This window comes from Schistocerca gregaria, chromosome 1 (assembly GCF_023897955.1).
Source record: "Schistocerca gregaria isolate iqSchGreg1 chromosome 1, iqSchGreg1.2, whole genome shotgun sequence".
In the NCBI taxonomy this organism is placed as follows: domain Eukaryota; kingdom Metazoa; phylum Arthropoda; class Insecta; order Orthoptera; family Acrididae; genus Schistocerca; species Schistocerca gregaria.
The window spans coordinates 580,133,888-580,148,340 of record NC_064920.1 but is presented as its reverse complement, the minus strand read 5'-3'; the positions used below and the strand labels follow the sequence as shown (position 1 = coordinate 580,148,340).

Genomic DNA, 14,453 nt, shown 5'->3' with positions numbered 1-14,453 from the left:
CATTCCCATTTCTTGTTCCTATTTCTTCATTTTCACCACAGTTTGTAATACAATCAAGTACCTAGAACTCTTCTGAACACTCGCAACATTTTCACGATAGTGTTCGGTTGCTGCACTTTCTTCCTAATTTATACAGCAACATACTATCACAATACTCCCTACAACACATTTATTTTTCTTGAGCACCTTGTAATTAGATAGAACATACTTTACAATTGGTACCACTGACATAAACAACTAAAATTATTATATCTGTTAAATGAGAAAAGTATACCCATTACAGATCAGCTTTAAATATCATTATGAATGGGGAAGAGCAACACACCGTTGTCTTAAGTGGGTGACAAGCAGCTGAGATTTGTAAAAAAGTCTTGTCACTTGCTGGCAGTAACACAATACCAAGATGTCTCTGCTGATCCACTGCAGAAGCGGGACAGTGGCTAGTGAAATAGTTAAAAAGGAAAATCTCGATTTGAAATGCAGTTTTTTTTTTTTTCAAGAAGTTTCGGCATATGCCATCTTTGGGTCCCATATGCACTTCATGTACAGACATTCAAACGTATCGATACATGCATATTAGAGACATCAGTATCTGAAAGACATGAATTTGTTTTTTCAGTGCTTCCTTATAAGACTTGACAACAACTGCTTGTTGTAAAGTCTTAAAAGGAAGCACTAGAAATACGGCTTTACAACATCCAGATACCGATGGCTCCAGTAAATCGATATCGATGCATCTGATTGTCTATACGAGGTGTGTCAAAAAAAAATTTTGAGACTTTGCCTGTAAAATTTTTCTACACTTATCTTTCACTTGTTGTGTATGGTCTCCTTCGAAATACTCTCCTCCACAGTTGCTACACTGCTCCAACACTGTTTTTTTCCACTTCCAGAAGCAGTTTTGGTACACCTTTTGCTCAGTGGCATGAAGTGCCGTCTGCGAATTTTCTTTTATGTCGTCTATTGTTGCAAATCTTTGACCCGCCAGGTTAGCCGAGCTCCTTGGACTTGGTTAGGTGTGCCAGCCCGATTGAATCCGCCCGGCTGATTAACGACGAGGGCCAGTGTGCCGGCCAGCCTGGATGTGGTTTTTAGGCGGTTTTCCACATCCCCCTAGGTGAATACCGGGCTAGTTCCCACGTCCCACCTCATTTCCACGGCTTGCAGACATCTGAACACTTTCGCACTATTCCATGGATTACACTAGTCGCAGACAGTTGGGGTACACTAATTCCTTCCCGGGGGGGGGGGGGGGGGGGGGGGGGAGTAGTTGTTATTGTCTTGAGGAACATTTCATTCTCATTTGCACAATCCAAAAGCAGATTGCAAAGCAAAGGTCTTTCTCGTATTGACTTATGAGCCATGGGACCATCTTGGTGTTGACACGATGCATTCCAAGATGTTGTGCCAGGATTTCATAAACCAACTGACATGTTACATTCTTCTGCAATCTCTCAGATAGGCAGCCCTCTATTGGCACGCACAATTTTGTTGCCGTTCCTGACACGAGCTTCGTTGACGGGTGTCCTGAATGAGGGTCATCTTTTACTTCCATTAGGCCATTTTCAAACCATGTGAATCATTCGTAGCATTGAAAGTATGGTTTAAGCACTCATCACTGCATGCTTCCTATATCACTTGGTATGTCCCTGTCAAGGTTTTCTTGGGTTTTGCACAAAATTTAATGCAGACGCGTTTCTCCTGACTCTGCCATCTCGAAATTCGCAAACTGTGCAACACAATGTTCTACTCAACACAGCACTAAACAATAACTAAAAGATGTACAACAATGACACTTCCAGCAATTGCACATTAAATGCAGGGATGTGCAGGGATGACAACTGCATTTCACTCCAATACACCATCACGACGAAATAACGAGTGTTCCACAATTTTTGGAACATTACTTTTACATAAAGTGCAAATGGGTTCTGAGAATAGCATACTGAATGGTTGAAACTACTTGTCAAAATAAAAACAAATTGCATGGCTGTTTGGCAATTTTACTTGTTAAAAACCAAGATGTGGTTTCATATCAACAGTCATTTATATTCACATAGATATTTACATACTATCCTGGATTTTTCACTGCCAGATAGCCTACTTTTTATTTACAAACATATCCTTTGTTCTATGCAATGCTGTTTTTTCTTCTTCTAAGAATGTAAGTCTTTGCTGCAGAAAAAATGCATAGTTATAGAAATGACATCCTACTATGCTTTAGCAACATAATGCATGGCATCTATCATTGATACACATAGATTTTTTTAGGTTTTTCTATTAATTATAGCTTATGAATAATCATTTTCTTTCACCTCCATCAACCATAAATTTAACGCAAGAAGTTTGTTAAACAGTAAGATTTACTCAACATCTTTAATTAGTAGCTACAAATGACAAAGTATTTGAAACAGCCTTACACAATATCAAATCAACAATTTCAACATTCAACTGACTGTTCCAAATGAATTTCATAATATGTAACATATATTCTATAATACATAATATAATGAATCACTGGCGACAGAATTTTTATTTTTTTATTTTTACATGGTGGTCCGTGGTTCGCCTTTAATAGACAGCTAGATCCAATATGCTAACTAAATAACCCATAACCAGAATTCTGAGGTTCTTAACCTGCATAAGATGCACATGACTTCACGATTTGGCCCTAATAAATCCCAAAACATATGGTGGCAAAAACTTTACATTGATTAAAAAGACATTTATTTTAAAGCTGCACATAATATCACCTATTGGTGTCTTGATGTAAAGGCAGTATCCAAAATGATGACAAAATTGTTTCATTCAAAAGTTGTTTTAGTCGGCTAATGTGACATGAGTCAGCAATGGTCTGTATGTCCATGCGTAACACTTAAGCCTCTAAAAACAAGGGCTAGTCACATCAGTAAAACCAATCTCTTAAAATAACAGACCATGTTAATAGCTACATGCCGAGTGAGGAAGAGTAGAAAGTATAGATACCAGGAAAAAAAATCCTGAGGCAAACACGCCGATAAACAAATACGCTTGATGGTCTGAAGAACCAATAAGCTTGTTGGCTGTTTAGACTGCCAAGCTTTTCTCACTGATTGCTAATGTGAAGCCTGTCATCTTTCTGAGGAAGACAGATTTAAATCCGTTAAAACCACGGTAAAGGTTATTTGAAAACCACCATTTATTGCAACTGGTTGATTGTCTATTACACCTGCTATGGTAAATAACTTAAAAGATTATTACTTTCGCTAAAGATGTACGAGGTAAATGAGTCATTTCCCAACACACTACTGCTATAAATTGTACCTTAATACATGCAGTTTTGAGGGTTCTTTCATTTCTCATTCACCTTAAAAATAGCAAAAATTTATAGCCTATATGGTGAAATAAACTGAAAACTGTGAAGTATGGTGAAAACTGTCAGATAGCAACATCTCGGATGCTTGTAACGTCTCGGACGCTTGTTTTCCACTTGCAGCCTGTAGCTGTACGACATGGTGATGTGAACGGTATATAGCAAATGGAGTGACAGTGGCTTCCACTTGGGTTTAATTTACATAGTTATACTTCGCACACCCTTCACTACTATGTACTAATTTTATTTGCAGTAGTTCTGCTCAGAGTCTGTTGACAGAAATGAGTATGTATCGTGCCTCTACTGACTGCAGCCAACATGTGCTATGCCATTTGCAATGTGCGGCACAATTAACAGGACGTGTTTAGTGAACTGTTAGTTGTGTGATGGGTTGTTCATCCTTGTTACACTCCTCAATGGTGCTTTTTTGCATTGTGTTGGCAGACAGATTGTTATTAATGTAACAGATTGCTGGGACAGAGAAACACTGAAATCAAGCAGGCTTAACTTTATTTCATATTCACTGGTATAAATAAGTACCACATGTGAAGGAAAACTTGTGTGTATATACATGCTCTTATGAAACCTGGTGTGTCTGCACTACCACAAGTGATGGCTTCGAATTGCAAACAGCATGCATTCACAATACTGCCCCGTTTCGACTGCTCAGCACAATACACTGTAGGTCACTGTGCTCATGTCACCAGAGTATGCTCCACTGCTATTGGCTACAGAAGAAACACACACCCCTCCATGTTATATTTTGATACCTTTCAGTGTTATTCACAGTTTTCAGTTTAATTCATTATGTTCAAAAAAATTTGTCTGTTATTTGTTGAGCACACATGAAACAAATGTTTTGATGTATAATCTGTGGTCGTAGCATGTCAGAAAATAGCTTGATTACCTTGTACCTAGACACCAATTTCAAATTTTTGAAGAGTTTTTCCTTTCTATTGACATCTGTGAGTTTTTAAGAACTGATGAAACTCATGACCGCAAATTATTGTATAAACAGTGTACATTTAATTTCCTTCACTTATACAGATTTTATATAATGTATTGGAGAGGATTATGCCAATTACACATGTGGTTGTTCGTATTTTGGGGGTTTTAAAGTTTTCCTCGGTTCTGCATTTTCCTCGATTTTGTGTTTGCATTGGATCACACTAGAAGCAAATAATCAGCAATGAATGAGGAAAAAATTTTTCTACCAGTTGCAGCAAAACTTCATTTAATTGAATTCTCCTTATCTTGTCTCCTCTTTCCTACATCTATCCAGCTCTGCTCGGTTCTTAATAAAAGCATTTACCACAAGTGAAAAAAGCATGACACCCTGAAATGTTACACTTTCTGGAATATTCTTCTTGGATTACAGCATTTCAGGCAGCAACAGACAATCTGTATTTAGCTTTCACAAGGTGAATTATACCCAGGTTTAGAGGCTGCAGGCAGCTTGTACAGTCAGTAGGAAGCAACACATCAATGTTCCTGACTTCCTGCTTGGCATCTAACTTCCTAAAAAACTTCGTACAAATTTCAGCAGTCATCCACTTGGGAGTTAAAAATTTTTAAACTACTGACGGCAGCAATTTTTCACCTCTGTCATTATTAACATACAACAGTGCTCCTTTTTATTTTTGCCTCTCTGACATTTTTCCCTAAGCAGAATAGGCCTACGTTTTTGAGAGAAATAAATTATAGAAGCTGCAGTTCCATATGCATAAAACATGTTTCTTGGCTCACATTTGTTTTCAGCCACGGAAAAATATCCATTTTCCAAATGTTGGTATTACAGATTCAGCCCCACACCCCATAGACAATCCTGCAAGGTATTTGATGCAGTGAAATCAAACCTCGAGCTCTGGGCAGTGCGCTGAAACTTCTCTATTAAGAAATTTCCATCGATTAGAATGTTTCCAACCCCTCAAACGGCTGCACACCTTCAGTTTAGTTGCACAGTTTATCATGAGTGACGTCATTTCTGAACCATAAACTGTATGATTACCTGAGGTAACTGTGTATTTCAGATACACAGTCCGCCTGCACCAGAGACTAGTATTTAGTGACAATGTACCCCACAGTTCCCTCTGGTAACTGAACAGTTTCTATAATCACCTGTCACTTGAAACTCAAACTGTTGCCACTGTTATCTCAATGGAAAAAATGATGTGTTTTCGGACTTTACTGATGACTTCTACAATCTTCCTGAACACTGGGATATAGAACGTATTTCATATTCCAATGATGAAAGAGAAATATATATGTATGCAAGTTTTATAAAAAGACTGAAACCTTCCATGGGCCAAATGACTCCTGAAGCTGCAGTAAAGAAATTAAACAGCTTCCCGTCTGCTTTTTGATATGAATTAAGACAGCAGTACAGTGCTACTACCCAACCAATTGTATTTCTTCTTCTGTTGCAGTGATGAAGCACAAATGTCCTCCCTTTCTAATGTTGAAGGGGCATTAGTTACAGCATTTAGGAATGTCTGCTTTTTTTGTCATGTAGGAGAATTTAACTTTCCAATTGTATTCAACATGAAAGATAATTGTCAGCTTCTACTGAATCATAAGAGTTCTTCTTTAGCAGGCTTTAACCACACAGAACTTTCACAGTGTAGAATTCACTACTTTGATAAACAAAACAATGTGACCTATGTGCGTCATTGGACGTAATGCCTACATTTTCTGGAATGTCATATGATGTGATCAACATTTGGAAACTGGCACCTGTTTAAAATTACTGGCTAAAAACTATGGACTATCTATTGGCAATGGGAATTGGTTGCAAATTACTGACTTTTCTCTATCAACAGTAATGCAACTCATTCAAACATGTTTGTCATAACTGAGAGTTCAGTTTGGAAACTGTTCAATATTTATTCCTTCAAAGTGCACCTTTTCTTAAAACTGAATTTCAGTCACATTTTTCTTATGGCAATTTCACTGAGACCAACAGAAATATTATTCAACACCAGGAATTCCTCAAATGCAGGTGCGTTGCAACAGGATTTTACTGTATACGTGGAAGCAATACCATACTGACTACAATGCTAATGTTTTTGTTGATGAGCGTGAAATACATTGAAAAGATCTATTTCTCTTTGAACTTCCTGGCAGATTGAAACTGTGTGGTACACCAGGACTCGAACACAGAACACTTGCCTTTGTAATCTGCCAGAAAGTTTTAAGTTAGCAAACACTCCACTGTAGAATGAAAATTCATTCCCCACAGTACCTGTTCTTCCAGGAGTGATAGTCATGCTAGATATGCAGGAGAACTTCTGCGAAGTTTCGACGGTAGGAAAGACATAATGCTGAAAGTAAAGCTGTGAGAGCACATTGTCAGTCATATGTGGGAAGCTCAGTCAGTAGAGCACAGCAATGGATCCACGTTAGATTCCTGATTCAGCACATAGTTTTAATCTGCCAAAAACTTTCAAATGAGTGCACACTTCACTGTAGAGTGAAAATGCATTCTGGTCTATTTCTCCCCTGATGCTACAGATACATTCTTCTCAACACTGATCTATAACTGTGTGCACCCTCACATCAATCAAGCCATGATGGCATAAATGTAATGTTCCTGCGGTGCATAATGGATTAAATTCTGAAGTGAACCATGATCTATGATCAGGAAAGAGTACCAAAAAGTTTCATAGACTGATACAAACTGCCTATCGTGGGAAATAATTTCCACACAAAACTGTCCATGAGGTGGAAAACTTGTATTCTGAGAGCAGACGAAATGGTTTATGGGAAATGTTAAGAGTCCACCGAGTATATGGTGCCTGATGTGCAGTGACACATGTTTGTTGAAAGCGTTGGGCGAGTTCATTAATTTGTTCAGAAGGGGAGGCCAACACTGTCATCCATCTTTTGGCTGGTCAGTGATGACAGAATCAAGGCACATGCCCTACAATCTTTCTCAAACAATTTTACAGAGAATATTTAGTAAAAAAAATCATTTTTGCTTTAATTGTAGCTTTACACCCCAGGTTATGATGCGCCCACCATTTCGTTAATGGGCACAGTTATTGTGACATTTACATGGAAGTACAACACTGCGCAAAATTCAAAAAAGTTTGCAATGAAAAATAGGGGTATCTATGATTGTGTGTTTGATGCATATTAGGTAATATGTTGCTGCATATGAAATTTAGCTAACATATTGAATTTTTCTTTAGACTTGGGTGGAGGTCTTTATCTGTTACCAATCTCATGAAAATTAATCTGACATAGCACACTCATTTAGGATCATGTCACACGGGCAATAAAGCCAGAGTGAAATATCCACAACATTTCTTGTATTTCATAAATTGTTTGAGGTATCAAAATGAGATTTCAGCAAATGATAGATGCAAAGAGGGGAGTATTTTGCCATATGATTATTATGCAAAACTTTATTATCTACCACGATATACCACTAACTATTGACTTTTCCAATGAAAGACTGTAACTTTTAAACACCATCGATAGCTGGTGAAATGAGAAATTGTATGGGTTTTGGAAGAACACAATTGAAGACATTAAACATATATTTTTTAACGAGGGTGTGCTTTTTCATAAGCTACTGACCTAACTTTTCCTCAATTCAACACTTGATATACCATTGTTTCAGAACTCTCCCGTAACTGCATCTGCACAACACGTTAGTGAGGTGATACTGTGTAAACTCTGCTGTGTTTTGGCAAAAGCAGCAAATTTTAACATGGCAACAACAGAAATGTGTACATTTTATTCAAAATTGTGACACTACTCTGAAAGATACAAATGGTTAACAAACCAATCAAAAAGGTGACAAACGGCCACATTTTCAGGGGGAATTATTTTTAGATGATAACCAAAGCAAGGGTGGTAGTAGAGCTTTTTGAATGGTCACCATATAGATTTGGGTGTGGAGGCACTCCATCTAACATTTACAAAAAATGTGAGTGTAGGCTTCAGTTTAAAACGGCAATTCCCCTCCAGCACTCGGCACTTCCCATACAGGACCTGGCCGCAACCCCCACCACTACCACTCTCCCCATTAGTGCCCTACCTTCTATGAATCCACCAGACACAGTATTCTGCGTGGACTCTATAACTGGCAAGAAAGGTAAACAAAGTTTATAATGAAAAGGACGAATTGTTACTCTCCATATAAAAGAGATGTAGAATTGCAGACAGGCACAACAAAAAGTATGCTATACTTGTAAGCTTTTGACCAAAAGGCCTTATTCTTAATTAGAAAACACACACACACACACACACACACACACACACACACACACACACACACACACACCTATTGGGTCTCACCTTAACAGTACTCTGTATGTGACACATTTACATGCCTTATTTTATTAGAATAAAATGAAATGACAGACATCTTAAGTTTTGAAGTGTAACTTTGATTAATTATATTCTTGTTGGGCCACAGCCAGATCATTCTGTCATCTTGACACAATGTCAGCAGTCCATCTGGCTGCCATCTTCACGTGAGAATATTGTTAGTTAAATCTCACAAGATGTGTCTCCTGTCATGATACGTCACATTATAAATAGATTTACATGCTATCTTTCAAGTAAAATGTGGAACACTGTTTCATCTAAATTAAAAAACAAGTCTCAACCGTGATTCATCATTTCTGTCAGCTTCCACCATTGGAGTGCCATACCTTCTCTTTATCTTAGAGGGCACCAGCGACTATTTCACTCAGAGGTACATTGGTTCTCCGTAGTGTATCAAACAGCAACTGCCCAACAAAGAAATCAGTATTGGTGTGATCACCTGGAGATGGCCATAAAGACCTTTAATATCTAGGTGAATGCTGCCTTTTATGTATGTTCTGATTGTACACTTAATACGTAAAGATGTACTTTTCAGAAACAAGTAAAAACTTCTAATAGCAGAACGTTGCACCAATAGCACCAAACATTCATCTTTCTTAACAATGACGGAAATTCCTGAATGAAATAATATATAAACTAAGGAAAGATGAGGCCACAGATACATGGATTTTGGAATATTTGTGGCTGTATGTGTGGAAGTGTGTACTTTTGCTACAGAAAGCATGAGTTCGAAAGTTTATGTAATACTATTTCTGTTGCATGTTTCTATGCATCATAGATCAGTCAGCTAAAGGTGTGTCTTTGCCTTTCCTATTTTACTTTTCTTATTTGTGTGAAATAACACATTTTACTTATAATACTTACTTTGCTCTAGACATAAAATCATCATACAAGAAGCGCTGTCTTTTGGAGAGCCGGCACATAACTACATGCTCATACTTCTTTGGTAACTGCTTCTCCACTTCAATCTTCAAACGCCTCAACAAAAATGGCCTCAGCACCTACAGAAAAGAAAAAAAGGACATGTTATGCAAGTTATAAAATTTACACATCTGTAAAGCCTATTTAGGTGTGAATATTTTTAAATACTGAGCAAAGTTACAAAGTGTTTCCCCTTTTCTTACAAAGTTATAAATTTCCCATCATATTAGCTGATAGCAAAAAAATTATACACACAACCAGAAAACTTACCTTATGTAATCGCTTGATGATACTTTCATTATACTCTGAATTGCCTTCTATCATTCCTGTTACAGGGTTAGAGAACCATTCCTTAAATTCCCGATGTGACTGGAAAACATTTGGCATTAAAAAGTGCATAAGAGACCAAAGCTCCATCAAATTATTCTGCAGTGGGGTCCCAGTCAAGAGAAGGCGCCTATAAAATAATATTTTGTTGAACCATAACAAAAGGGTGAAATACACAATATATAAGGAATTAATTTCAAATTATTGTAGCAAACTGAATGTGTAATATTAAGATAGTTAACTAAACAGAGTAGTGATAGAAGATACAGTCATGTATGTATTGGTCTATATACATGGTGCCACAATACCCGCAGTTATGTGGTGCCAACTTAAGTGTAAGGCACAGCAGACATACTGACCACGTTTCATTTGAATTAACCTGATATATTCCTGATTCTAAATGAGGATGTGTGTGAGGGACATAAATTTATCATCAAAAATTCAGCTTGGTTGGAAATATTATCAGATGCACCTGAGGAATGAACACAATGAAGACAGGATTGTTATTTATTTCCTGTCTATTTTGAAAAGGAGTATACGGTGACCTTAAAGCTTCTGTATCAATGTTTTCTCTTGATAATGGGGGAATTTTTAAATAATTTTGGATATTTTCCACTAGCTGTATTAATACAGTTAGTCTATATGTTCCTATTTAGTAGAAAACACAATTCTATTGCATTTTGCAGGCAAAACTTCTGTCTGGAAAGATTGATGGACACACACTGTGATAAAACGAATTCACCAATTTGACTGCATTACATTGAAAATGTATTAGTTAAAACCAGAATTGCCAGTTGTTGAAGCAGTGTACTCAGTCACTTCTTTTAACAGTCTTTTCCTTCCTAGTATGTCCCTTTGAACACTGGTTAAAAGAACTTTTACCTTAATTCCTCTGCTTTACCACAATTGCTCTCTTGTTCCATTCTGATTTACACTTTAGTAAGAGTGGTTGGGATAGGGAAATGACAACCAACAGATGCAGAAGGTATAGAATAACAGATACTGAAGCTTCTTCACTGTTAATTACTGCTTATTATGATGTACAAATATATTGTAATATAGCTCGAACTTACATCTATTTATGTTACCTACTCGCTACTTACTCCAGAAACAAAACACTGTCGGACATGGAAAGTGCCACATCATGAACACCTTGATCAAATGATACCAAGCGGATACTTCACTATTTCCACACATGTGGGATATGTTAGTTAAAATATTATACTTAAACAAACATATTTTCAGTACAGGAAGTCATTCCAACAGATGAAGGGCAACGTGTATAGATCATGGCTGTTAATCTGTGGCTAACATTACTGAAGCTTTTCAGTAGAGATCACAACACAGCATGTCCAGAGGACACGTACATGCAGCTCACAGGTAAGTGACGCAAATTCCAGAATTCAAATTTACGTAATAAATGCTATTCCGCAGTGAACTGTATCCAGCTGAACTATTTGGCACAGAGAGTTTAAAACAGTAATAGTTTCTGCATATAAGTATAAAAAAGTAATCAATTTTCAGTAACTGTTATTCCACAACAACTGGCAAAGCCCTTTTTGGAAAGAGACTGTGTGTAAGAGCAGACTGCAAAATCTGCAATATAGAGAGTGCACCTGTGTATGAATACAACAACTTATCAGAGCGGTCCGATTCAACATCAAACAGCATGCAGCTGAACAGTCCTAAAACATGTGCCACAAATAACAACACAGGAATCAGCCATGTGACCTATCATCTTACGACAAAGCAATGTACTATTGTCTGCAAGTTAAAGACTGTGTGTGAAACAGTGCAAAACTTGAGCACTAAAGTTTTAGATGTGGGCTGTTTTGAACTATGGCTGCATAAGACACTAGTACAAGTCAGACCAGGACTGTCATTTTCATCCCTGCCAACCTCAGCAAACAATTGCGTGATAGGTGTTACCAAACGCTTAATGCCATTTAATTTTGCGTTATGGGTAGCTTGTTATTTCATTTTCTTATTTTGGAATGAGTAAAGAGATTGATTTAGTCTATCACATGATTCAAGCACAACTCTCACGACACCAGGAGGAATCGGGGATCCAAATGACGATATGTCACTACTTCTTTCACAGAATACATAGAACACAGGTATGGGCTAGCTGCCCTACGGTGAGGAGATGGGGCTTGTTTGCCCCCCCCCCCCCCCCACCCCCCCACGTGGTCTAAGGTCTGACTGATTTATGCTCGAGGCCACCTGCTATATCACAGTGTTTGCACTATGACAAACATACTGTGATTCTTTCTGTAAAGTGCAAATAGTAATTTTTGATTCTATACGTACATTGTCGGTTCAATCACTTGTTGAGAGCTTAAATAGAACAAAAAAGAAAAGAAGAGGAAGAAGAAGAAGAAGAAGCAGGAGGAGGAGGAGGAGGAGGTGGAGGAGTAGGAGTAGGAGGAGGAGGCTATTTTGGAAAAAAACTGTGAAGTTTTTGCAAAAGCAAATCTAAATACTATTTGAAAAATGGAAACTCCAGGTTGAAATATCAATAAAGTAAGGATCGTTCCCACCTGCACAGTTCATAAAAGCTGGTGGAGGGAGGATCCAGATGTTAGGGCAGTGAAGCAGCCACTGAAATCACGCATGTTATGTTCAGCTCCAGATTGTGCCAGTGGGTGATCTAATTTGCTTTAGATCACAGTCTGGCAATGGCCATTCATCCTGGTGGGCATCTGGTTCTAAGTTTTACCAATATAAAAAAGTGCACAATGATTGCAACAGAGATTGTATATGACATGGCTGCTTTCACAGGTGTCCCGGCCTCTGACAACACAGGGTAAGCCTAAGACATGGCTGGAATATGATAGGAAGCACTAGTGGGAGGATTGAGTAGGTCTGTGGGAAGGTGTTGGGATTGGGAGTGGCATAGGGATGGGCTAGGATGCAGTGGAAATTGGGTGAGCGACAGAACACCACTTCAAGAGCTGTGGGAAGGATCTTGGGTAAAATGTCCCTTATTTCAAGACAAGATGATAGGTAATCAAAGCCCTTAGGAAGGACCTGGTTCAGTTGTTCCAGTCACGGGTGGTATTGGATGTAGTTCGTTCTTAGAGATGTTGGAGAATTGGGGGTGAGTGGTGGTAAAACATGGGGCTTCTCTTTGCAGACTTTTTTATATTGGTATGATTACCAATCAGCTGTCTCCTAGAACAATTTGACACCTCACTCCTCTCTTTTTTTCATTCCCTCCCCCCATCCTCCTGCCACACAGTCTCCCAACAACACTGAGCCTGTTGGCAATCTAGCCCTACATGCATCGACAGACAGCGCTCTTCCCTCCCTCCACCCATACAGTGTTATCCATTCCTTTTCCCTGTCCCCTCCAGATTCTTGCCCCCGCTCAACACGACAGCTGAATTCTGGTTCGAGCTGCTGGAGATGGCAGTCAAGTGTGTGTGAGGTACGCACGCTTATGTGAATGATACTGTGTGTGTGTGTGTGTGTTTCCCTTTCTGAAGAAGGTTTGGTCAAAAGCTAAAGTGTAAGTGTGTTTCCACTGTACCTGTCTGTAACTCGCCCTGTCATCTTTACAGTAAGTAGCACTTACATTGCTAAATATTATTTACTCACCTTTTTTATTATTTTATTTCCATCCACTTATTTTTGCAAGTAATTTAGTCTTCAAGAATGTAGTGTGGCAAACTTCTAAATCATAAAAACTCCTAATTGTAAAAACAGACTTATTTTACCAAACATAGGGGCTACGCTTTCAGGTAATATTATAGCCATGTTCTGGGCTCTGATACAGATAAAATCATTGGCATAGGGGGCATGGGAACATAATACCAACAGATATCATACTGAAGATAAGATGAATTCCAGACAACAGTGTGGGGAACTAAACCTTAAAAAGACTGCAAGGTTGTTCACAATTGGCCCTGACAAAAATATAGATTAGAAAAGCTGAAGTTATGGGCTGGGAAAAAGATTACTGGAAGACCAGTTTGAGATCTCGAGCTGCCACATGTTGTTTAGTGCTAACACCATGCCATACACAACAGAGGCTTGTACAGTGTAGAACCAGAGCAACTGAGACACTGACTGGCACACTGTAGCATTCAGCAATGAGTCTTGCTCTTGTTTGCGGTGATCAGGTTGATAGCAATATATACATAGATGACCTGGTGAAAGATCACAGAAAGCGGTGGTTCTAGAGGCCCATACCTCTCCGACTCCATGAAGCAAGGTGCGGGACTTACTGGATATGACACCAAGAATGATTGGTAATTTATGGAGGAGAACTGAATGTTCACGAATAATAAACCCAGACTTTGTGACCTTCATGACTAGCGTACCGAATGAAATATTCCAGCATGACCCTACACAGCAGTTCGCAACACGAATGTCCTGAGGAATGTAAGGATCCTTGACTGACCTGCCAGTTCCCCTAATTTTACATCCAAAGGTCATCGCTGGAACAGAACGGAAAGACATATACTTTCATATCCACCAAACGATGACAACTGACACAGCATGTGATTTGAGC

At 38.5% G+C, this 14,453-nt stretch overlaps 1 protein-coding gene across 4 annotated transcripts in view; it reads right to left on the bottom strand.

The window, feature by feature from the left end:
* Window positions 1-14,453, bottom strand: part of LOC126356979 (helicase domino-like) — a 379,868-nt gene that overhangs the window by 254,463 nt on the left and 110,952 nt on the right. For all 4 annotated transcript variants that reach the window (XM_050007413.1, XM_050007415.1, XM_050007414.1 and 1 more), the window contains 2 exons: window positions 9,881-10,067; window positions 9,554-9,690 (listed from right to left, as the gene is read on the bottom strand). In XM_050007413.1, the coding sequence (XP_049863370.1) occupies window positions 9,554-9,690; window positions 9,881-10,067 (324 nt within the window). The remainder of the gene's footprint in view (window positions 1-9,553; window positions 9,691-9,880; window positions 10,068-14,453) is intronic.